Consider the following 26,019-nt stretch of genomic DNA (forward strand, 5'->3'; position numbering starts at 1 on the left):
AATTTCTATGTAAGCTTAAACAATGAAAGTTTTAAGAATTGGTTTATTAAATACCTACTAGGTATTATTTATTAGTATAAGTATAAGATAAAGCTTCACAAAATATTATACGAACATGCTTATATAATTGCTTATATAATTGCTTAACATAATGTCTATATTACTATAATATTTTTTATGTATGGCTAAAATATATGTGAGACTTCTAAACAGTATTCAAAATAATATGTAATATATATATTTATGTAGGTAGGTACCGTGCGAACGCTTTAAAAATGCGTGCAACTCTAAAATCGTTATATATTGGCGTATTGCATAATGGATATCAACCATTTGAACTATGGTAGCATGGGGTATTAATTATAGGCAAAACAGAATATTACTATATGATTCATATAATCACATCCTTTTTGTTATTCATAGTCTGTAATTGATAGTTAATTGTTCATTGTATCGTTCTATCACTATGAAATACATTTAATTAATTTAAACACATCAAATTACATAAAACTATACGTAAAAGTGAATTCAAAGTATTATGTTAATAATAACAACAAATCCCGAAAGAATAGCATATAGACTGCCGTGAATCATGTTTGTTTGAAATCTTATTAGTCAGTGTTAAATTATAAATATTAACTTAGGTACTAGTACTTTTTTAATTATATACTAGTAATATACATACTCAGAGAAATTAGAAACTTAGTAAACTATGCCTAGGTATAGAAACTTTTCATGGAAATTGGCAATAACCACTCTGCCACATTTTTATATTATCATTGTACAATGTACTTAGACCCAGACACCCGGTTAACATCAATCAGTTCGTAACTACCTTTGGCCAATCGCCCTCTCCGTCTGCTGCTCGAATCCGACCTCACTCTATGAGATAATCTGCCTCCCCTCGCACTGAGTCACCTAAACACACTAAGTAAATCGATAGGTTCCGTAAGAAATATTTACTGTGTATATATGTGTTTTAATGAAACTATTTATGTGCTTTGGAGATAAGATTTTCATGACAATTTGTTTTAAATAATTTGTTACATGTATTTAAATATTATTTCTGTATAATATTCTTGTAGTATGTATTTTCTACTGTACTTTCTATCCTCACACGTGTTCTTTAAAATATAAATCAATAAATATGTATTTTTTTGCATATTTGGAGTTTTACAGCTTATAATAATATATAAACAGCCATGTCAATGACTCTCGTTTGTTACAATAATTTTTATTAAAATTACTTTGATCACTGTGTGGTTTTACTTTTAGCTTAAATATTGAGAAAAGTTAAGTTAAGTCATTTTATAGTTCTAGTGACCTGACAATTATAGTTTACTACTCATTCTTGATCATGTTCTTACGAATAAACTTTGTAAAAAAACAATTTGACATTTTATAATATTATGTTGTATATCCTTTCGTATTTATATAAATATGATATCTATCCAAGTCTTTATGTGCCTTTGGTAGGTCTAGACAATTGTGCAGGGTTCAATTCTGTATAATTTTACCTTCTGGTGCTTTAAAATACATTATTACATTGCAATTGTGCTTGACTTCAGTACAGCTAGTTATATGGAATCTTTTCTTAAAACGAGGTACCAAACGATATTGGAACGTATCCAGAAACAAATATATTAGCTACTTGGGTTTTATTTTTAAAATTCCACACTTTTTTCGTGATAATTAGCTCAAGTTCTTTATTTTCAGAAAACTAGGTGAAAAAAATATCACATATATATACTTATGATCTCTGACTCACGTTTAATAGTTGCATTGACAGGTATCTACGTAAAACCGGGGTTGGTGTTGCAACAAAGGTACACGAACCTTGTGGCCTCAAGTAATGGTTGAAAATCAGGCTTAATATTTTATGGGAAAGTGCAAGATCAGATCAAGATTGTTTTTCTTGAAAATTGAAAACTTTTCCATATAGGTAATATACTCTACGACTTTTCTCTTAAAAGATTATGTCATACAACTGGTTTAATTTTATACTGTGGATCAATAATTCAAATACTTGTTAGTTCATTAGATGTATTTTACGCATTGTAGCTATTCATAACCGCTGTTTTTTATATTTAAAAACAGCTGTTAGTTATATTTTTGTATTACCCACCAATATTTTAAATGTATGCTATAATTTATTGTCTCTTAGTGAAATGTTAATATACATTACGCACCTACATTATGCAATATAAATTATAATTTTTATATAGTAAGATACTAAGATAGGATAACGTTGTATACTATGATAACTATGTGAATAATTTAATGATAAAAATAAATAACCAAGTAAGATATTGTGTTACAAATATTTGTCGAACTCGAATTCTAATCACCTTGTTGTTTTTAAAACAGTGAAAAGTAAACAATATACGTGTCAAAAGGTAATTAATTATAGGAACAATAAAGTATAATAATATGGACACCAAATATCAAAACAATGAGAATGTTCATGATTATTTACTAAGATAATTAACATAAATAACATACACTATACAGTAATATCTTCATTCAAAATATTAAATCACACAATTTTACTATATAAATAAATGTTCTAATAATTATTTTGTCAGTTGGGTTATTGGAATTTGGTTTGAGAATATTTAAATGCATTCTACAATAATTGTACTTTTTTCACGGCAGAAGTAAATATTTTCATCTTAACATAATATATGAATTATAATTTATAACCAATAATATTTAAATTGACAACACGTTATTAACTGTTGAAATAGATAGGATTTACTGCTGTTATTTAATAAAAACAATATATATAATTTGTTCGGATTATTTTGTGTACGTATATTATAGCTAGAAACATAAAGCGTTACGTAAATATACATTTTCAAAACCTTTATGCTATGCAATCAGTACATATATTCTATGACGTCACTTAATTGGGTTTTATTAGAACTGAGGTGCTTTTTTTTTATATTTAATGGTGTTTATTATTCAAATCCTAAAAAAGATTTTAAGCAAAGCTTTTATTTAAAAGCCACGAAGCTTTAAACTAATTTAAATAAAATAAATATTATTGGTTTTAGTATTAAATTTATACTTTTATATAGGTCGTGATTTCCTTGCAAACTAAAGAAACTTTAATATTTTATTATACAATTTACATTACATTTTCAATCTTCATATATTTTATATATTAATGGTTAGGTAATATTATATCATCATTTTTTATATTTATTTCTGGATACAATATAATAATATAAACAATAATATAAGAAAATTAATTTATATTAAAATATACATTAATTAATTATTAATACATTTCTTATTGTACTAAACACCGTCTAAAATAACGTTAGATAAAACTATAATTCTTTCAAATGTATAGAGATGATACAAACCAATAATTACTCATAACAGTTTGAACAAGAAAATATTAAGTCTTCACTCGCTAACTTTCAAGCCAAAAGAACAATACATATTTGTGGAATTTTAGGAAATGTCTTAGTATTGTGAAATTGTATAAAACATGTTTTTATTATGTATTAATTGCCTACGAATATTATTGCTTTCATTATAAATATTATCATTGAGCAATTTTATACATTTTTTTTTTATATTTTTGACAAACTGAATCTAATAATCAGTTCAATTAATTTAGAGATCATATTAAGTTATACTTAAGTGTGGGTAGGTAGGGAATCAAATAAAATATTATATAGACTAATACATATAATATTATAGCTTTGTGTATTCATTAATTAATCTTAGGCTACAGAACTATTATATATTTGTGAAAGTGCAAAATTAAATAGAAACAAAATAATAACTAAAAAATGATTACTTGACTTATTGGAATAGTTAAAATTGTGTTGAAAAAATACTACGAAATATAGGTATGCAGTGTCGGCCTGGCCCAGGCGGCTAGGAGGCGATCGCCTTCGAGGCCCCGACCCGTATTTTTCAAGAAATAAATTAAATTATTTACCAACATTTACATACTATATAATATAGCCTAGTGGTATGCGTTCGGATCCACTAAATAATTGTATAATAATAATATAATATACATTTTATTATTTTAATGATACTAAAATCATAATATCTTGGTTCGTGGTAATAATACAATTATATGATAATTTTGGAATCTATGATTATGTTGAAATACGTACTGTGATGTTTGATCGATATTATATTAATATACATATATATCGATTCATATTATGTGATAAATATCTATAAAACGTTTTTCAATTATTTTTTTGAGATTTGGTATTTTTGAGACGCCCTTTGAATAATTTGCCTCCTGGGTCCTTTAGATCCCAGACCGACACTGTAGGTATGCGCTATTTAAATTAACATAACGTTGACCAAACCAAAAATACAAAAAATTAAAACAATTGTATGTTCTATATTAAGTATATTATACAAGTTGTGTCTTACCATGTATTTCTTCATAGATAAACCTTTTCGAATTAAAATTGTTGATATGTTTTGATTCGCGTGATTATTTGGGTACTATACAATGAAGTCACAAATTAGAATTGTTATCAATATAAACATTTAAAAAAATTGTTTTTGTTTTTTAAAAACCTAAGATAGCAATAATTATAATTAACTATTATGTAAAAATTAAAATCGAGTACAGTATAGGTATAATGTAATAGTGTATAATGTTATACATATACATTATAATAATTATACAGTATATTGCAGGTGTTCGGGTGTTATATAGCATTATTCATTATAATTATAGTTGATGATTTGTTTTGATGATATTTTAAATAAATTAATATAATTTGTTATTTAAATAAACCAAATTGACGATTAAAATTTATTTTTTGTGCATCAGATGGGAAAATTTACTGTTCTGTCATTATTAGGTAGGTACACAAATTATATCATACTGAGATTAACTCTTGTAAGTTGTAAGTACGTCTCAGAAGCATTTCATACACCAACAAACGATAGTTTATTGCTAAATGGTTGCATTATACCAGATAATTATATTATGATTATTTTGAAATACCCCACAATATGTTGGTGAAGGCCGAAGGGTATAATAAATATAATATGCGTATGTGTAAATAACACGAGAACTCTATTCATCATTGTTTAAGAATGGCCAATAAATGAAAGGATTCTAAATACAAACATGAAACGTAATATCTTTTTCCTAATATATTTCCATTTCATGATATTGTGAGTTTAAATTTTTTAATAAAACTATTATAAAATGAAAAAATGTTCAGTTAAATTAAGTTTAGTTGAAAATCACCTAAGTCAAAAAATAATATTTATCTATTTATGATATTAATTACTAGCAAGTTAAAAAATAAATAATATTTTATATTTGCACAGTAGGTAGGTACTGTAAATTTACTAGATTATGTATTACTATTGTATTAATACCCGGTTGGAAACATGTATTTGGAAATAATTATTTTTGCACTATTTAATTTCATTATATAATCTCTCGTATAGTCATTATTTAAATTAATATCACGCGATGTTAAATATTGCACGAATGAGCTGTTCCAATGAATAAATTCCCGACTGTAATAATATTATTAATATGAATATTTCAATAATTATTACGGAGACTTTAACGAAAGTACCCATTATAATCATGATTATAGTGCACTATGTTATCAAATTATTATATTATCCAACAGTACTATGACGTGTCTATGTTGTTGATGCAGATTCAGGTCATCAAAATAACGTAAATTATTTTACAAAACGTTTTCTTTGAAAACCAAAAACTTAAGTTGTAAGTACCTACTTTAAAACTTTTTTTTTGTTTTATGATAATTCATTAATACTTTCTATATATTATAATATAAATTTTTTCATAATTCAAATTTTAGTATTCTTGGCAGTTATAATTCGGACGTTCAATTGGAATTATGTCAAAAAAAGACAGCAACAATAGAATGTAAAAAAATAGATGGAATCCGGTCATAAGAAAAATTTTAGAAAAAATTTGGAAGTTCCTTGTATCATAGTAATATTAAATCTATCTATATATTAGTTGTCAGAACATATTAATATATTATATGTTTATGTGTAGGTGTTTTATTAGAAATTATAATATTATATTATAACTAAACGTATACAAAATATTTACCGACCTAATTACTAATTATAATGATTGACGACTTGGTCATCATTTTTATAAGCAAATATATTTTAAAATGTATACAATATATTATATAAGGTACTTAGATACCTACCTAAGAAAAAGAAACGTTTATTAGTTTAATAAATTTGAAATCTTAACTTTTTAATATATAAACCTATGCACTTAGAAAAGTTTCATTAAAGCCTTCTTATTACTATTTAAATTATTACCAAAAGTTTAATCAAATATTATTGTTTAAGCTTTTAAAGTATTTTATAGTTTTATCTTTTAAGAATGAGAATGGGGTCTTCGATTTTCGAAAGTATTATGGTACGATTTATTGTAGTTTAAAATACAACGGGGCCAATATAAATGAAAACATATTATATACAAACTAAAAACATAAAATAATTTATTGTACGTGTTTTTTTTTTTATAATTATGAATATTCATTTTTATTAAAATAATAATTGTTATAAAAGAATATTGTTTTTGAAGTTATTGTTAATGTAGTTGGAATTAACCTAAGTCAAAATAAAATATCTATTCATCTGATATAATATTTATAGGCAAGTTAAAAAAAAATGTAATATTAAAACTTTCGTTTTACTTGTAATAGATTAATTATTTACTGACAACCGATTAGCTACTATATATAAGTATAACGTTATTAGTTACCTACGACGATTGAAATACCTAGATAAATATTTTTAATTCTTTAGAAAAAGAAAAAAAGTGATTTAAATTATAAACGATACTATGGTAATAAAATAAAAGTATGATAATCATAAATAGCTTATAAAATATTATTTTCAATGTTAAATGAAAAAAAATTCTTATGATCAAATTTTATATTTTTACGATGTTATGGTATTATAACATTGTTTGCCTTTCCCATCCGCGGCAATTCCGTTGGCTGCACTGTGGTGAGTACGTGAAACGATCTCACTCCGGTCAGACAGGTAGGTATGATCAAACAGGTATGGTGAACAGCAGCAGCTATCAACGTGATACTGCCACGCTACACCAGATCCAAAACAATAACACTGCCCAGTCAGGCATAAGGCGATTCTTACGGCCAATACTTACGCGAGTGCGTTGGTTTGAGTATACAGTCGTAAATATTTTTTTGTGATTATCGATTTTGTTTATTGAATGTTTTTCTCTTGAGTGTTATTTATTGTTTATTTTCGTTCCGTTAGTTAAGTTTAGTAAGTGAAGTACGATAATATTGTGAGTGTGTGATGCATACCATTCGAGTCGCCGAGAGCCGCAGGTGACAATATATTATTATATTCAACAGGTGAGTCTGAACAAAAAGATTTTTTTATTTTTACGTTGCGCGGAACGCTATATTAATCGAAAAGATTATTTTTCACGAATAAAATAATGATATTCTAAATCTTTTTTGAAATGAAATACCTCACATGCACTATGCAGTCTGGAAATTGTTTCATTTAATATAACTTTGTTCTTTGATATACTCAATTGAAGCTCTATTATATAGGTAAAACCTATCCCTGATAACCAGTGGTAACGTACTATCGAGAGTTCTACAAATTAATAGTGTCAAATAACATTAATGAAACGTTTTCGTTCACGTCTCACGATTACGAAAAACTCGATTCTAGAGCGGGTTCATACGTATAGGTATTAAAGATTTTAATGCGCGGTCACGAACACTGTGCACAGTGTTTTTTGTTGTCATAAATTATCATTGACATTTTAAAAATAATAATTTCAATTATTTCTGCCAATCTATAGATTTTTTTGTGGCGAACGTATAAACAATGGTTTAAGGTTCCAAGAATCTGGGAGGATTTTTGTTTGTTTTTAAATTTAAAGACGCTCCGGTATCTTACTTTTTTTATATTCTTGGTTTCTTCATCAGTTAAAGGAGGATTACTTTTTATTGATTAAATTTAATTAGGTAGTTTTCATTTTATTTTGGATTTTTCTTACCTATATCTTATACAAAAACCGCAATCAGACCGAAATGGTCTTTATACATTTTTGTTTGAAACCTCATTATTTTTATACGTATAGAGTCAATATTTTTTAATTCTCACTTAATTCAATAGGTAAAATTCGTAACATTTAAATGTCGATGTTAATTTCCCACGGTAAAAAAATATTATGCTGGTAGGTAATTAACTAATGAATTATAATTTTACATCACATTAGTTATATTTAAATAAATAAATGATCGCAATAATTAGATTTAAAAGTTTAATTTCAATTAAATGATTTTATAATATTCATGAAAATAGCCCAATAGTAGTTAAGAATTAATGCCGTTTTAATAGGTAGTAATAAATTTTAAATTGTTTCGAAACAAAAATAATGACCAATTAATTGATGTTTAAAATACTTTAATAACTCGATGTATAAATTTTATAAACATAAAATAATAATAAATGTGTAATGAAAATAATAATTTAAAGATTGTATTTTATAGAAAGAATATTAATTGATAGATAATACATTTAATATAGATACTAGAATTTAAAATAAAATTGATATACCTACCTAAATATATTCATAATTATTACAACGCATTAGGTGAGTGGAAAACTAATGAACTTTGAAGAAAGATTAATCGATATTTTGAATAGTGCTCAATGGTTCTCAAAACCATTATAGTAATAAAAATATAAATATTATACTATGGTATAATTATTCATGGTATCCATTCATGTTAGAAGTTAGAATACGAATAGAAATACAATTGTATAAATTAATCTCAAAAACATATATTTATACTAAATTAGCTGACCTTGATGGACTAATATTTTTTGTAAGTAAACATCTTTTGTATTTACGAAAACCTCATTACCCACACGGCCACACATATTATGTTATAAACTTATAACTCTTAAAACAAATTTTATTTTCTTGACGTTTTGCATTTAAAAATATATAAAACTATAAAACTTAACTTAGGTGTAGGAGGCATGTCGTATGTATAATGTATTTTCATATATTATAAAAATTGTAATTACATTTATATTAACCTTACCTACTCTAAAAGTGCAATTTTCTATGGTACCTACGTAAAGATTACACACCTATTGAAATAATTTAAATTATTGGATAATGCAATTATAATAATCAACATATGATTCTAACTCAAAGCAAGTTCTCGAATCTAGCTACCTAGTATACTATCTAAAATATATGTATGCTATATTTCTATAATATTAAGTTACATTAATAAATTGCCGTTCGTTGCTGGTTAGGTTAGGTACACTAATATGTAATATCAAATTAATATATAATATATTTGAATATTTCAAGACACGTTTTTGGAATATAATTATTTAATTATTATAAATGTATTCTATTCTTTTCGAGACAACTGTAAATAATATTGATTGACGTCGACATACTCATACATTTTAATAATTATGAAGATAAAATTGTGTGAGTTAGGTACTATAAATATTAACCGTTAATTGTATTGGTATAAGTCATCATTATAAAAAGTTATATTATACAAAATAAAACTAACTTTAATAGTTGAGATATGGTTTATTTGGCGCTGGTCTTAATAGTAGTATTAGAACTATACATAATATTAAAATAATCGGTTTCGAACGAAGTATAATAGGAGAGAAAATACGAACATGAAATAAATTGATAACATTAGTTGTAAACATGAACATTGTATAGGTGGGTACGTGACTGCGGTGGGAATAAAATATAATTTGTTTTATGGAAACGGCGAAATGGAATTCGTCCCGGTTTTGAAAACTTTTACTAAAGATCAAAATATGGTTCGATTGATAACGCGTTATAACAATATACCTACATATTATAATAAAATTGAATCAACTAGTAGTTCTGCGTTGCAACTATTTTGATGTGTATTAATAATTATTATTATTATAATCATTGATAGTATACCTATAATAGATACGTATTATAATATTATATTATTATACTGGAATGTTATTTCGTTTCGAGGAGAGGTACAGTATTTTGTTTTTTCTCATTTTTATAATTCCCCGATAATCGTTATAGCGTTTAATTACCTACGTACCTACCTTCTCGAGCCGCTCGGCACTCTGATAGTCTGATTGAATTATCAACGCTTATTTGACGAACGGTATAGTGCAGAGTGTCGCATTCTGTGCGATCGATTTAGGTCGTCTGGCCATTACCGAACATCAATTCACGTGACTCCCAATTATTATAAGCCACCCGCGGGGCCATCGATCATCCACCAAGCATAGGTTATAATAATAATAATAGTGATAATAATAATTATAATAATATTATATCGCATATTATACCTTTAGGGGAGAACGCGCCCTTTTGTACGTGCTGGATTGTCTGTATGTTAGTGTGTGCCTACATAATATACGCGTCGCGGCGCACAATGGGCTCATGCGATCCCGTAATGCTCGTGTTCCGAATGACAATTACTTATTATTATTATTAGTAGTAGTAGGTAGGTTAGACTGTGAAGGTATAGTGCATTGGACTCTGTATCGCTTCTTGTGTTTCCGTGCTACGTTCGGTCGTCCTCGATACGACGATAATATTATTTGCGGGGAAGCGTTGTCAGCGGCGGCGGCGGGTGGGCACGTCGCAATCGCCGACGTATTATATAGGTGTAATATATAGGCGTAGGTCAAGTGCATAATATAATACTAAAAAATGCATACCGGACGTCGTCGACAATAATGCGTTGTGCGTGTGCTGACCGGCGATAGAGGAAGCACGTCGATCGCCATTATTCCGACAGGAAAATATCCCGCAGTCCTGCAGTCTTTGATTACGTCTCTCTTTTTTTTTTTTATCTCTCAACCGTTTTCCATTTTATTTCGTCGTAATTTGTTCACCGCCAAGCTGCAGCCCTGCAAGTGTGCACGTATATTTTAACTATACACGAACGGTCCCAATCCTTTCGTCATCTGAGGAATTCCGCCGACGACTCCGAGCTGCACATCATAATGCATTGTATATATGTAGGTAGACGCGAGTATATTTATAATATATTATAATATGTAAGCGCGTAGTAAATAGTAATCGAATTTTTTCTCGTCGGAATTCAATACACCGCAAAATCAGTCCCCTCGATTGGCGCTAGTCCACTGATTCTCTCCGTCAAAATAATAACGACGACGTACAAATGTCAAATCATCTAGACCCAGACGATGAACGGATTCATCGAGCGGAAAACGTGCAACCGAAATTCTTACCACGGTATTCTAATTTATCCACCAGTCGGGTTATGCGCCGATAGGAAGTGTCTTCGTGTCGTTGAGGTTTATCTACTGATTTTTACAGTATTTTTATCGTCAGAGTTCATTACACCGCGAAATAAGTCTCTACGATTGGCGTGAGTCCAGTGATTCACAATTAAATCATCTGGATCCCGACGAACGGATTCGTCATGCGGTAAACGCGCAAACGAAATTCTTACCGCGGCAGTATTTTAATTTATTTACCAGACGGGTTAAGGTACTATTACACTATCACCGTGTTAATATTGTAAACCGTGTGGTCCATGGTGTATTTTTTTTAGTCGGTTTAAAACTTTATAACTATAGTATATTTAGATGTACATACATTTATTTATATGTAATTTTGCTTTATGATTCATTATTAATTGATCAACAGTTGGTTGCAATGTGTGGTACTGTGGTAACGTGTTAACTAAATTTTGTTAATACAAGTGAATTCGGCTAATAGGATTTCTTAATTCAACACGGTCTACCAAGGAACACGACGATAGTGTAAACTGTGTACACCTTAAAAAGTATATAGCTTTAGGCACCGAGCAAACGTCTTCGTGCTGATGAAGCTTATCTACCCACAATACCCATCGTTATACGTGTCGTATACATCTATCCTTTGCCAATGTTACCTATACCTATATACGAGTTTTAGCGATCTATGATTGACAAAACCGATCACGATTAATACATTAATTAGTGAACGTCTGTAATGGTATGCGACGTGTACTATTGTAAAACTATGTTTACGAACTAGTACACTAAATTATATATGACTTATGTATTATGTGTACATAAAAATGTTAACAGTTAGATACGCATAATATTATTGCACGCGTGCAAGCCAAAAAATGAAACGTTATAGGTAATATCATCGTCCCGATAATATGATATATTTATGTCATGATTATATTATATTATACTGTAATTCACCAGTTAAGTATGCTCAATCCCATTTTTCATTATTATTTAATTTTTCCAAATTCTGATTTTTGGAATTTTTAAGCATATTTAAGGACCATACTTTCAAATACTTAGATTTTTTATACAATTTAATTAGAGTTCGGGGATATAATATAACTTATTTTTTTTTTCAAATGAGAACCAACCTTATTCACTGTACATTTTTTAAAATATTGATGTATTTAAATAACATTTTGAATGAGTAGTTTCTGAGTTATTAAATTGTAACACGATATTCGAGTCCTTAAAAATGGTTTTAAAAAAATGTATAATTAATGTTTTATCAATTAATCTAGTATATATTATTTGGAAAATTTTTAACATTTTTACAAATTATAAAATTTTATTAAATAAATTTTAAATACTAGGTACATTTTATAGCCCCCATGGCCCATATATTCCAAACCTATAATAATTATAATCCACCTCTTATCCTTACTCCTTAGTACACGAAGTTAAATAATTATAAAACTACTCGTTTGAATTTCGATTTTGTTGCTTCAATATTTTCCAAAACGTAAAAGATTTTATACAAAGTTAAGGGTAGTTTTCATTAAAAAAAAAGTTGTTATCGTCACAGGATAAATAGGTAGTATAAAAAAATCTAAGTACCTATTTGAAAATCAGAATTTCAATTAATTTATTATGAAAGGAAAAATAGGGGTGTGCTGGTGAATCAGCATAAACATGCATCATGCTCAAACATTACTCTATTGATTATCGTAGTATCGTCTATTCGTCTCTATAGACTATAATACGGATGAGTCATTTACAAAGATTTGCACACTTCTGTACCTATGCATTATAATGATCTCACGATATATACTAGTTTCACTTAGCTTTATAAAATATAATGTTATTCATGTTCGTGTGAATAACGAATGAAAACTCGAACATTTTCAATTTACAATGTCGTAAATGTTTTACATTAAATTGAATTACTAATGAATTTGTTTAATGAACGCACCATATTCAGTAAATACATGACTTTTCATTTGTATACAGTACCTAATGATTTATAATATGTAATATATTATATTATTATACATAGTTGATGTATATAAATCACAATATACTAGGTACCTACGTACTTTTTATGAAAATACTTATAATTTTAATTTTCTTAATTTTTTCTTAATTTGATTATTTCAAACTTAATATGTGTGTGATTATAAAGTACCGAATTATACATATCAGTTATGCCTTCACTTTTAGTGATTTCCTGTTCCTGCAAATGTTCACACTTTCACAGAATAATACCTACCGTAATATATTATGATATATAAATATCGTTTAGTAGATTATAGAATAGTATTAATTTCTCTTACGACTCATTATAAATGTTAAAATATACTATTTAATATAAAGTATACAACAGTATTAATAAGCTACAGTTTTAATATACACTATAATATTATCCAAGATTATTAATTAATTTCGTTTACTTTGTCTTATGCATATTTCGTTATGTTATATGAATTTATGAAATAATTTTGGGTAGATTTCAGAAAATTATACTATATTCCAATGAGATTATTATTTTTAAGTAAACGCCAATGAACAATATTCAATGTATTTGATCTAAATTGTACATTTTAATCGTGGTATTAATTATAATTCGATGATATTTCCATGTATTATTCAGACAGTTGCTACCTGTAGAGTGTAGAGTGTAGACTATAGTTATATAAACGCAAATTAAAATAATATTTAAGTTGATTCGATACAGAAATTATATAAAAAGTTTTTAGACTATATAATTAGGTTTTAATATGATTATATAAGGCATAAGGTAATGATATGGTATATTATAATAGTATATTTTAACTTTCAGCGAAATAATAATCGTGTGATTTATTTAGGATAATAGCTGGGAAATATTAAATAAAACACTAATTTAGTTTAGCGTGACAGTAAAAAACTCAGTAGTTTTAATAAACAAAATAAATAAACCCTTTTTTATTACTTTCTACAAATGAAATATCTATATTAAACCGTAATATAGTCTAATATACCTAACTACCTGGGTACCTACTAAATTTGTCAAGTCTTATTTGTATCCACTTTCAAAGTATTGAAATTATATTAAACATTTTTAGAACTAATTTCATCATTCAGTAACTAAATCAGTAGATTATAATGTATCACTATTTTTATGTTTTCTCAAATAATCGGTAAACCGTACCGAGTACACCTATTACAGATAATTTGAGGGGAAATTAAAAATAATCAGATGATGATATAATAAAAACCAGAACTTTAATTTAGTGCAAACAAATTGTTCAGACATTAATTTTCTTTCACCTTAGTCAATAAATGACACCTTAATTTTTATAAATTATAATAGATAATATTAATATATACATTTTCAAAATTCCTTCCATTATTTTGAATGTTATTTCATCTGTATAGTATGTTTCATTATTGGTACTTGCATAATACTAGCAAATATTTAAAAATATTACTTTTTCTGTATAATAGTCCGACCACCCAGACAGCATTTTGTAACAATAATATTATAATAGTATTATAATAACGTTATACTAATATTATTCGTGATTATAATGTTATAATATTATATTGTTAAACAAAAAATTGCTGTCTGGGCATGTATTTTTAAGGATACAATGTAAGTACGCTATTTTGTTATTTGTTATTCTAGAAATATAGGTAGAGAAACATCATTAGTATTATGTTATACTCGGTATTACTCAATGGCATGGTCACATATGGGATTGCATTTAATAATAGTAAAATATTAAGTTAAAACGTTCTTGACGAGATTTCAGACTTATGTTCTTTATTTTATAGCTACCGGAATAATACTATTATTTGCTTGAATTACGTATTTGTTATTATTTTTCATTATTCATCAAATAAACATAAGTATAAACAGATACCATCACTTTAAATTAAGACACACAATTACAATTTTACAGTAATATTATACTAATACCTAGATATTCTTTATTTAAAAAAAAAAAATAAGTAAAACATTCTTGTTGGTGATTGCCAATAATGTTACAATAAAATTTGACAAGTGACAACGATATAAAATAATAGTAAACCCAAATTACCCGTTACAGTACGACCAATATCTATTATATGTTAAAATCTTGAATTGACCAATTTGTTATAAAATTAGTAATCACCATTATTATACCTACCCTATATTATGAGTCTCACATTTTCCATAGTTTATTTATGACCAAAACTTAGATATCACGTTATATATCGTTGATTGATATTTAGGTATTTTTTAAATGTTTTGTTTTAGGTAGTTACATTTCTAATACATGTGAACCAAATTCAAGTCACAATATATGTATATTTAATTTTTAAATTATACCTAATTATTAGGTGAAAAATTGTATGTTATGTAGTATAAAAAAGTATAGTAGGTATTAACTGCAGCTTGTAAGCTATACTCTTATGTCCATATTTACTACTTTATTCATGTTCTTGTATACGAAGTTTTATACAACTAGTTATGAACTACATACCAGTAATAATTAAAATACATTAGTAATTAGCAAAAAAATAAAAACATAACTAGAAATTTATTATTAGTAAAAACTATCGTAAAAACAATTCAATACGAAATACCTGCTATTATTTGCATCTAAGTACAGCGTGTTATAGTATTGAATAAAATATATGATTCGTTTTAGGTACTAGAATTATATTTTTTTTTTGTAAATTGTATATAATTAACACCATGTAATAATATTATAATATCTTGTAAAATCGATTTTTAAAAACGTTTATGTTTTTTTTTTCTAGTAATTTTACACAATAGACCTACTGTTGAGTGGTAATATTACATTAATACAATTTAATAGTACCTATCTAGTATCTAATAATCATCATTATTTGTGACGTGTGTCGATTGGTATTTGATTACACTTTGAGTTTATGTAAGCCACGTTTATTGGCCCAAGTTTATAGGTGACCATAATATAATTGTAGGTATGCAGTTCATAGGCGTACATTACCACTACGCTGCTTAGTGCTTACATTCATGTGTATTATATTAGTGTGTGCATTATTGCATTACTCTGAGGTCAATTGGTTCTACGGTATTAGACTGTACTGCATTATAAATATTATTATTATTCAGCGCCCTTGAAACTTGAAAATATTTCCAAACAACATAGTATTATGCATGTACCGATACACATATTATAACACTATCTTAACATTAATTCATTTAGCCACATTCATTTTTAAAATAGTGACATAATGACAAAACACATTGTTTTCATTTAGCAATGAACTTATAACTTATATCAACTTATAGTTAAAATGAAAAAAAAATGTGGAAATAAAATAAAAGGAATAGTTATGATTTTACCGTACCTACCTAATATTTACATGACCGCTTTTTTCTACAATCGTGTTATAAAGGTGGTACTTACGTAGGTATATTATATACTTTACGCAATACATAAATAATATATAATTATATTCGAGTAGGATAATAAGATTTTCACAAAAAAATCGTGTTGTAATTCATAAGTAGGTAGATACTCCAAGTTATACAAATATAATTTTTCAAAAACTTAAAAATTGTATTTGAAAATCAGTATTCTTATTTTAAAAGAATTGCTCCGCAACCTCATAATATGTATTATATTTAATTTTTGCATCAACAAAATTTCTCTCACCAGAAGAAAGAAGTCTTTGATAGTTGTTTTTTTTATATATTTGTATTTTTACATCTCCAATAGGTCGTAAAACTATTGCAATGCAATCCCCATCATCAAGGTTAAGGCCGCTCCGGGTTTTTAAACATCCTATACAGTATTATAATATAGGTAGGTACGTAACGGAATTCGAACGATTCGGATATAATATCACATCCAACTACACTCGGTGGTTCGTATATTAATAATCATTAAGCGCTCTGTCGCCATATTACTATGCACAAGTCGCAACTATAAGAGTAGCGTATATAACGGTTCGGAGATGTCCCAAGAGCCGGCGCGAGTCGACGACGGCGGTTGGAAATTCTTTTAATATTTTTACACTCCTCGTGAAAGGAATGTCGCTATTGATAAGTATACAAAATAATAATAATAATAATAATAAATAAAATAAAAAACCGGTTCCACAAGTGCACGCTGCTGCTGCTCTCTCGTCGCTGCCCGAGCCTACTAACCTTGTTTATTAATGTTCGTGAGTGTATCCACGCAGCCGCCGCCGCCGCCGCGGTGTGCCAGCCTCGCCAAACCGGCAATTATTCCGAAATCGAAAGGGAGAAATTTCTCAAGTACACCGGTGTGAGTATTAGTGTGTGCGTTTTTTTTTTTTGACCGCTGTTTCTTTCTTTTATCGGCTTTTACTTTCTAGTTTTTACAGCCCCGAGGCTTGTTATAGGTGCGTAAAAGTTTTCGAGAATTCCTTTGAATTATGTTTGCTTTTAATTTAAAGTCTAATTTTCCAAATTCTTGTTACATTAAAAAAAAAAAATAATATATTTTCGAAATAAACCGAGAACGTTATTTGATTTTTTGACCTTTTTGCTATAATTCTATTCATTTTTCTTTTAAATAGTAATTACATTCAACACACACACTCTCTCTCTCTCTCTATATATATATATATATATTTTACAATATAATACTCATTCAAATAAAACTAATAAAAAACAATTTTATATTTCAAAAATAATTTTATAAAAAGTATCTGAACCTTACATAATAATAACATTTTTGTTACAATTGGTATAAATATTGTGTATGTAGGTACATCGTTATTATTTTTAAATTAAAGTTTTCCGAAAACTATTTCTTGTTATATTTGATGCTAATAATTACAGACCCTGTATTTAATATTTTACCATCTCATCGATATTAAATTAGATTTAATTTTGTTTTTCATTTATGAAAACACGGGTTATTGAATTTGGCGTTTATAGAATTTCCTTATTTCGTATTTAATGTCTATTCTTTGAAATATTAATAATAATTTGCATAATATTATACCATACTAAGAATAGTTTTATATGTTAGAAAAACAAATACAAAATTGTATGTTTACATTATACATTAATGTCCAAAATAATATATTATTTCCAATACACAGTAACAAATCGTATTAAATTTAGATAATACCTACCTATAATATAATACCTATGCCTATGTTGATAATAATTCGATGAGATGGAGAAAAAAATCAAAATTAGTTGTAACAGATGATTATAATCATAATATGAAAATAACGACACGTTATAATAAATAGGTACCAAATTCTTTATTTCGGAGCCGCCCGATGGAATCCATGGTACTATGGTAGGTCGTAACAGCTGCAGGGAATGGAACTAATAAAATTAATGGCCCATTGTGGTGTTTCGATACTGTATATACGTATAACTATTATGATAAAAATTTATATTTCGGGTTTTCTTTTTTTTTAAACGTCTGGTACGAAACATGATCTCGATGCAGCGGTGCAGTATAATAGCGCCAACGATAATAAAAAAATGCACAACTGCAACGAGGAATTGGTGGCTACCACAACGACGATCGTTTGTTTCGCAAGATCGAAAACTCCGTTTAAAACCCATAATAATATTATGCGTATATAATATTATAATGTATATGATCTTTGACATTTTGCAATAACGCATAAATCAGTGCGTTGACACACAATTGTTGTGCGGAGGCGTTTGTTTTTTATTTTATTTTTTTTCCTTTTCGATCGCGATTCGTGCAGCCAGCAACACCCGTAAATACCTTCCAATGTGTTTTATTGCAAATACAATTTCAAATATTTTTACGTCCCTACAATAGTCTGGCGTGCCTGTGTTTTCGATAAAATTCACTCGAGAGCGTTATAATCAGCGGCTCGCTGTTATAGGACTTGAAGCGATAAACATTCGTTTGATTTCAATTGAATTATGTCGATACAAAAGCGTACCTCATTCGATTTAAGCGTTGGTAGGCACACATAACATCGCACTTTATTATAAACACCAAGACTTCTAAGTTCGAAATTATTTTTACATTTTACAGATATTTAATGATTAAATACAAAGATATGTCTTTCAGCGGAAAATGATCTCCGTATTTTACAACTAAAATAAACGTATGTTTGGTCGTAAATTACCGAGATAAAAATATTATTTTTTATTTATTCCATTGTATTGACTCGTAAATCGTAGAAGTATTTATGAGAAATGATTTTTAATCAGTGTTTTATGACGCAATAAACTTGTAAAATTCGAACTTAACCCTTTTTCTGTTTTCCCGATGATTGACAAACTTTTTTTTTTGTAATCAGTAGAAAGTTTTTTTTCTAAGCCAAATCGATCGTTTCGCCCTTCAACCACATTATTTGTTCAATGACCGTCATTCGATACTATTTTCAAATACACTGAATTTATGTACGTATGAAAAAATAATAGAATAATATGTATATAATATATAAATATATATTATTATGATTAATATGATAATACGCTCTTATTTTTTAACTACTAACTAGACATCGTTATAGTTTCCTTTTTCTGTCAAAAATAATATTTTCTTTTTTTTGCCACAAAAAAAAAAATAAGTACGGTTAAATTCGATCATAAAAACATGAATGTTATGACATTTAATGATGTTATCTTTCATTGAAAACATATTGTTCGTATAAACAAATATGTATATTCCATAACAAAATTAATGTTTTTAGTATTTTTTTACGTGTGCTAGACAAATATATTTAATATTATTTATACATACCGTCACTATAAACTCTATCGATTTTATATAATATTATATGGTGTCAGTAAGTAATAAAATTATTCATGAAATATATGTTTTTACAATATATATATTCAACCTTTATTATTATAGAAAAAAATGGGTTGAAAATGCGGAATGATATTTAAATATATGAATAATATCTACATACACATGCATTTAATGTTTTTATAGATTTAAATTTTCTAAGAAGTAATTTATTTTTAAAAACTACATATTCAAGCTTTTATGCATTTTTAATGTCAACAAATATTTTTTTCTTAGCAAGCACCTTGTTTAAGTTTCAACAAATATGTATATCTCAGTTTTTCACTAATATTCATTATAGCTAACAGCATTAATAACTTTGATAAATTTATTATTTTGAGCTATGGCGTAATTTTTAGTTAAAACCTCGTACATCTAAGACCCGAAAAATAATTTATTTTTAAAAACATGCCTATTGACTATTGTAACATAATAATGATATTATTATTATTAAATTGAATACAAATTATTGATTTGGAAAAACTTTAATTTATTTGTATGTGTTATTAAGTTAAGATATAATCATAATGTATCAGTTTAACATTGTAACTTCATTTAATAATTTAATTTAAGTTTCGATAAGATTTCAATATATATACCCAATTTTTTTTTCTCATAAGCTTTAACAATGCATATTTCAGCAAAAAAAGGTTGGCATTTCTGTTTCATATGATGGACCGAACGGTGGTCTTTTAATAATAATAATATGTAAAACAAGTTTTGTAAAAATAATTTGCAACTCAAATTCTGTATGTAAATAAATTACAGCCCGTCGACTTGTTATGCGAAATACCGAAATGTCCAACTGTCTATGGGCTTAACAGTTTATTGACAATTCTGCAGAGAGGCGTTTCGGGTAGAATAAAATAATATTACACCCCAACAGTTTCACTGATATTAAAAGAGGATAGAATTAGACATCCTTTGTGTTGTAGTATAATATATAATATATGTAATATAGGCGGCGCTTATATCAACGCTATTGTGTATCTTACAATATTATAAACTAAGTGAATACAATATAATATACGTTTAGTATATAATATAGGCACTTGACGTTTTAATCTAATAATATTATATTACTGTCTCGACTGCGCTCTTTGAATCGTTTCGTACTTGGTTTTTTTTTTTAATTGTATAAATACGCGTTTTTCACGTTTACGAGATTTAATGATAGAAATTGTTTTCATTTTCAGGCCAACAGTCTCGAGATGTTAATGGCATGACTGGAACTCAAGTCACAATGTCCACCGCGCAACCCACGCTGACACTCAGCGAACTCCAAAAGGTACGGCTCCAAGTATTATTTCATTACTAACATAATAATAATAATATAATATAGGACGCTGCAGAAACAATGCACACATCGACGTCTCTTTGAAACTATAAATACACAACAGTGTATATAATTATATACATATAATTGTGCGTTGATCGTGTAGGAGTAACTCGTGTGTTAATATTTTACCTTATCATAATCAAATATATAGAGTATGCACTGAATATACTTACATGGTTTAATGGTTATATGCTCATATAATGTACCTACATTTAACCGTGTTTTACTCTATCCTGTATCAGTTTAGTATAATATAATATGTGCATAGTGTCTAATTTCAAAAAAACAAATTGGACATCGTGAGCCTTGTCGAGGATAATGGTCGCCGGATTCTTTAACTTAATAAATAGCTTTACTTATCTGATTTGAGGGGACGTTACGGACTTACAGCTGCAACACGCGTGTTTTATGACCGTCGTCAGCCACACTCGAGCCTTAGAAAAAACGAGTCCACGCAGACCTATTTTGAATTTGGTCTTGGATATAGTATCATAAATAACGTCTAACCCGATGATATTAAAATGGTAACATGTTTTCAAGACTATGCGTTATAATACCTAATTGCGTGACTAAACCCTATAAAATAAAAAAATTAGGAAAACAGTCACACCGGGCAAAAGTGACTCAGAATGGCAAAAACGGTCTTCAATTCCTTTTTTTATTTAAAGAATTTCATGCAGTTTGTACAACAAAACATTAGGTAATGAATAAGTTATTCATTCAATTTATTGCTCGACTAATTTTTATTCTTGCTTCGCTTGAAAACTAATTATGTTTTTTTTTAATATCAACAATATAATACATACATTAATTATATTTTCATTCGGACTTCATTCCACAAAATAGTTTTATTCAGGCCTAAACTTAAAGTATAATTGTATGGGTTGTTGTTCCAGAGGCGTGTCCAGGATGAAAATGCAGGTTATAAGAAAAATTTGAACAATATACTCATTTTTTTAAGGGAATTTTTAATATATTTTTTTAAATGGTCAATCAATCATAATATAAGCTAATATTAATATTATATATATTTCTAATTTCAATCGTATAATATTATGGTTGTTCTGTGTGTTAATACAAAAAATAAATATACAATTTTTTGGTTTTTTGATTTAAAATCATTTATTTAAAAATTCATATTTTGTGTATATTATAAGGGTTAAAAATCAGGGTATAGTTGTATGCTCGGGCCTACCAAGCCTACCCACTGGCCACGCGACTGTGTTGTGCGTGGATGGAAACTGGCAAGACACACCATGGTTAATCATTTATTCAAATTAACTATATACTAATAAATGAGTACTGATCAATTAAAATGATAACATTTCGAAGATAAAATACAATTATCTATTTTTAACGGAGGAGAAATTATTTTACTTCTACTCCGAGACCTGAGGATTCCAGCGTACCTGTAAAGAATAATTTAAAGGTGACACTTTTTAAGTGCAGTCAGAGGTAGCAGACCTAACCTAACCCCTCATTGCATCCCCCATTTTAACGCGTGTGCATTGTAGCCTGTGACGTAGGTACATTACTGTGTATGTCTTGGATTTTTTTTTTAAGATTTAACCTTAGATAGTATTGTGTATTTACTGTGGTTGATGTGAATGAAATGTATAAGGTATAATAAAGACCGGTTTGCAACATTTTAAATTAATATTATAGCATTTACAATAAACATTAAAATCGTAACGTACGTTTTCTCATACACTTTCAAACAATAACTATTATATTTTATGTGAAACTCAAAGTAAATTAGTATAAAACAATAATTTCAATTCGGGAATAATACGTAACGTAATAATACCAATATATTTGGCATTCCATTTTATGCCGATAGTTTTGCCAATAATAATATATTAGGTAAATATTGTCATTACTATAAAATTGTTATCCAATAATAAGTATTCCGAACATATATTATAGACTTACTAACAAAACTGGAGTGTTATTTTTACCATTACTTGAATAAAATATGATTATTGTGAGTAAAATGAAAGTTAATATTAAAATGTATTATCTTCATTTATAATTGTTTTATTGCTGATCAACTGCTTCAAACAAATTATTAATGTATATTATTGTAAATCGGTGGTTGAGTTACGTGGGCGTAATAGGTTTTATGAGACAGCACTTTCTAACGTTTTAAAAATATATAAATTGGGCATTTTACTATGTTATGGGTCCCTTTATTGATTTTAAGATCAAAATATTAGTCTATCACAAAAGTATATAATAATATATTTTCTTGAATAATTCTTAATTAACTGTCAAAGTATGTTGGTAGGTAGTGTAGCGAGCGCCAAAGGGAATCTTGTATGACTAAACCAACCAATGGCTATAGTCTATAGATAATAACAATAATCAACCCTCACAAAATATAATTTATTATTATATTATCATAAAGGAACGGGTATTTTATAAATAGAACAGGAAGGGGACCCTTTTGCGTAGAAGGGTGGGTCGAGGTTGAATGTAATAATGATCATTGTCTGTTTGATATGTGAGCATAAACAAACGAGCGTAAATTAATCTACACGTTCAACCTTCAGGTCCATAATCGATCAACCGTGAATTTAAATGTTTTAATTGCTGCAACCGCGTAATCATGTAAGCTGGCAACAGTTTTAGTTCAACCGAATTAACATAATCAAAAACACGGAAAAAATGTGCGTACCTATAGTTTTAAATGGGCTCGATCGCTGTGTATATGTTATATTAAAAATTAAAAAAATTAAAATTAAAATGATAAATGTTAAGACAGTCCAACCATATATGTTATTCTCGTCCCGATTTGAGTCGAAACGACAAATATACAATAATGTATTATAATGTTTCGTAGAGAGAAAATTGTTTTTGTTTTTATGTTGCTTACACATTTTATAAAAATATAAAATAGTACATGCCAACGACCAATATTAAAAATGAAGATCGGGTCAGTGTAGTCAATGAACATTTCACAAGGATGCATTCTGTTATAACCCATTGCGCACTACATTATACTGATTCTTTTTTATAGAAGTTGGGTGCAGTATTTGAGGCCATGGTATATTTTTATTATTAAAATGTCAAATGATATATAAGAAATCGTTTATAAAAGACCATTTTGCGTGGACTTGAATAGTACATTGTAAATTTGTGTTTTATTTAATTTTTTTTTCTACACTATTATTATACTTTTCTAAGGTCTCTATTATTATTATTGTTTTTATTATTTTTATAAAATAATGCAACAATCTATACTGTATATCTCGGCGATATTAAATTCCAAATGAGGACGTCGCTAACCTGACCTAACCTTCCGTTAAAAAATATATATCGAAACATGTTTTTTACTCATTAAATTATTATAGTCTCCTATCGTTGAGTACCTATTAATTATTATATTTGTGTAAATAAACTGTTTGATAAATTATAAATTACTTAAATAAACACGATTTTTAACTTTTATTATTTTTATTGCGTTTTACGTTCATTAATCATTATATCTCTTAAAAGTTATTAATTTTTCCCGGAAATTGAATTTGTGTATTTATGTATTCTTATTTGATTAGTGGTAGTATAATATTATCTTTTTTTCCATTGAGAATAAATTTAATTCCAAGTCATTAGCCATTGACAGCATTAATTTGAAACACTATAGTCTTAATCATAACTTTTACTGTTTCTTTGAAGCATTGTGTTCATTATATACGTTGAATATATGGGATCAGAACTTACTGTCTATATGATTACACAACGATTTCTTTTTGGTATTCCGTTAGTTGTTTATTACTTGAGACAGTTAATACATATAATAGCCAACATCCATAATTTAAAATCATTCAAAATATTTGTTATATTTTACTAATAAATTATTCTTAATTATCATTATCCATATAATTGATCTCTATAATTTCAACTGTTGTAAATATTTTAAATGCTATCTTTATTTGTAGAATGTAGATACGCGTTAATGGATAATGACTTTCAATATTAATCATTTTACCAACATATAATATTCTTAAAAAAAAATATTTCCTTAATGACATTTATATCATAATATAATATGTAGTTTATATAAAATGACCTATATTATTTCTTTAATAACTAACAGAGTTTCTATACGATGAATATAACATTATTTGACGTCAAAGACTCGGGGAGAGAGATGTGTAGACGATAACTCGTTTTCTAAACACAAATATGCTATATACAGCATCCTTAATATGAACTCAAGTTAACTTTTGTTAAGTAGTTTTTCCTATATCAGATAAGTCTTAGACAGCGAGTAATATTGGTAGGCATTGTTAAGGAGTATAATTTTCGGATCAGAGGGTTTGAATGGATGATTAATTTGTCAAGATTTTTTTAGTAGTGTGCCATATTATAGTAAGTTTGTCAATAGACGGCAAGTGAAGATCATTATGCAAGGGAATGTCCGTTATATCTTATAATATACCGCGAAACATCAATAATAAGCTTTTATGAAATTGGTGGGAAAACTTATTGTGGGAACTGAAGTCCGATCAAAGGTTTGGTAGACTGAACGGCCAGACATAGTCAATTACAGACTAGTGATGTTATAAAATATCATTATAATTCCTAATTTAATTTTAGATC

The 26,019-nt window shown here is 27.5% G+C and overlaps 1 protein-coding gene across 1 annotated transcript in view; it reads left to right on the forward strand.

The window, feature by feature from the left end:
* Window positions 1-7,064: 7,064 nt before the first annotated feature.
* The window catches only part of LOC100166524 (myosin 15), a 57,283-nt gene continuing 38,328 nt past the window's right edge, over window positions 7,065-26,019 (forward strand). Inside the window, exons 1-2 of the mRNA XM_003244837.4 lie at window positions 7,065-7,397; window positions 21,275-21,366. Of these exons, the coding sequence (XP_003244885.1) occupies window positions 21,301-21,366 (66 nt within the window). The 5' untranslated portion in view covers window positions 7,065-7,397; window positions 21,275-21,300. The remainder of the gene's footprint in view (window positions 7,398-21,274; window positions 21,367-26,019) is intronic.

This window comes from Acyrthosiphon pisum, chromosome A1 (genome assembly GCF_005508785.2).
Source record: "Acyrthosiphon pisum isolate AL4f chromosome A1, pea_aphid_22Mar2018_4r6ur, whole genome shotgun sequence".
Taxonomy (NCBI): domain Eukaryota; kingdom Metazoa; phylum Arthropoda; class Insecta; order Hemiptera; family Aphididae; genus Acyrthosiphon; species Acyrthosiphon pisum.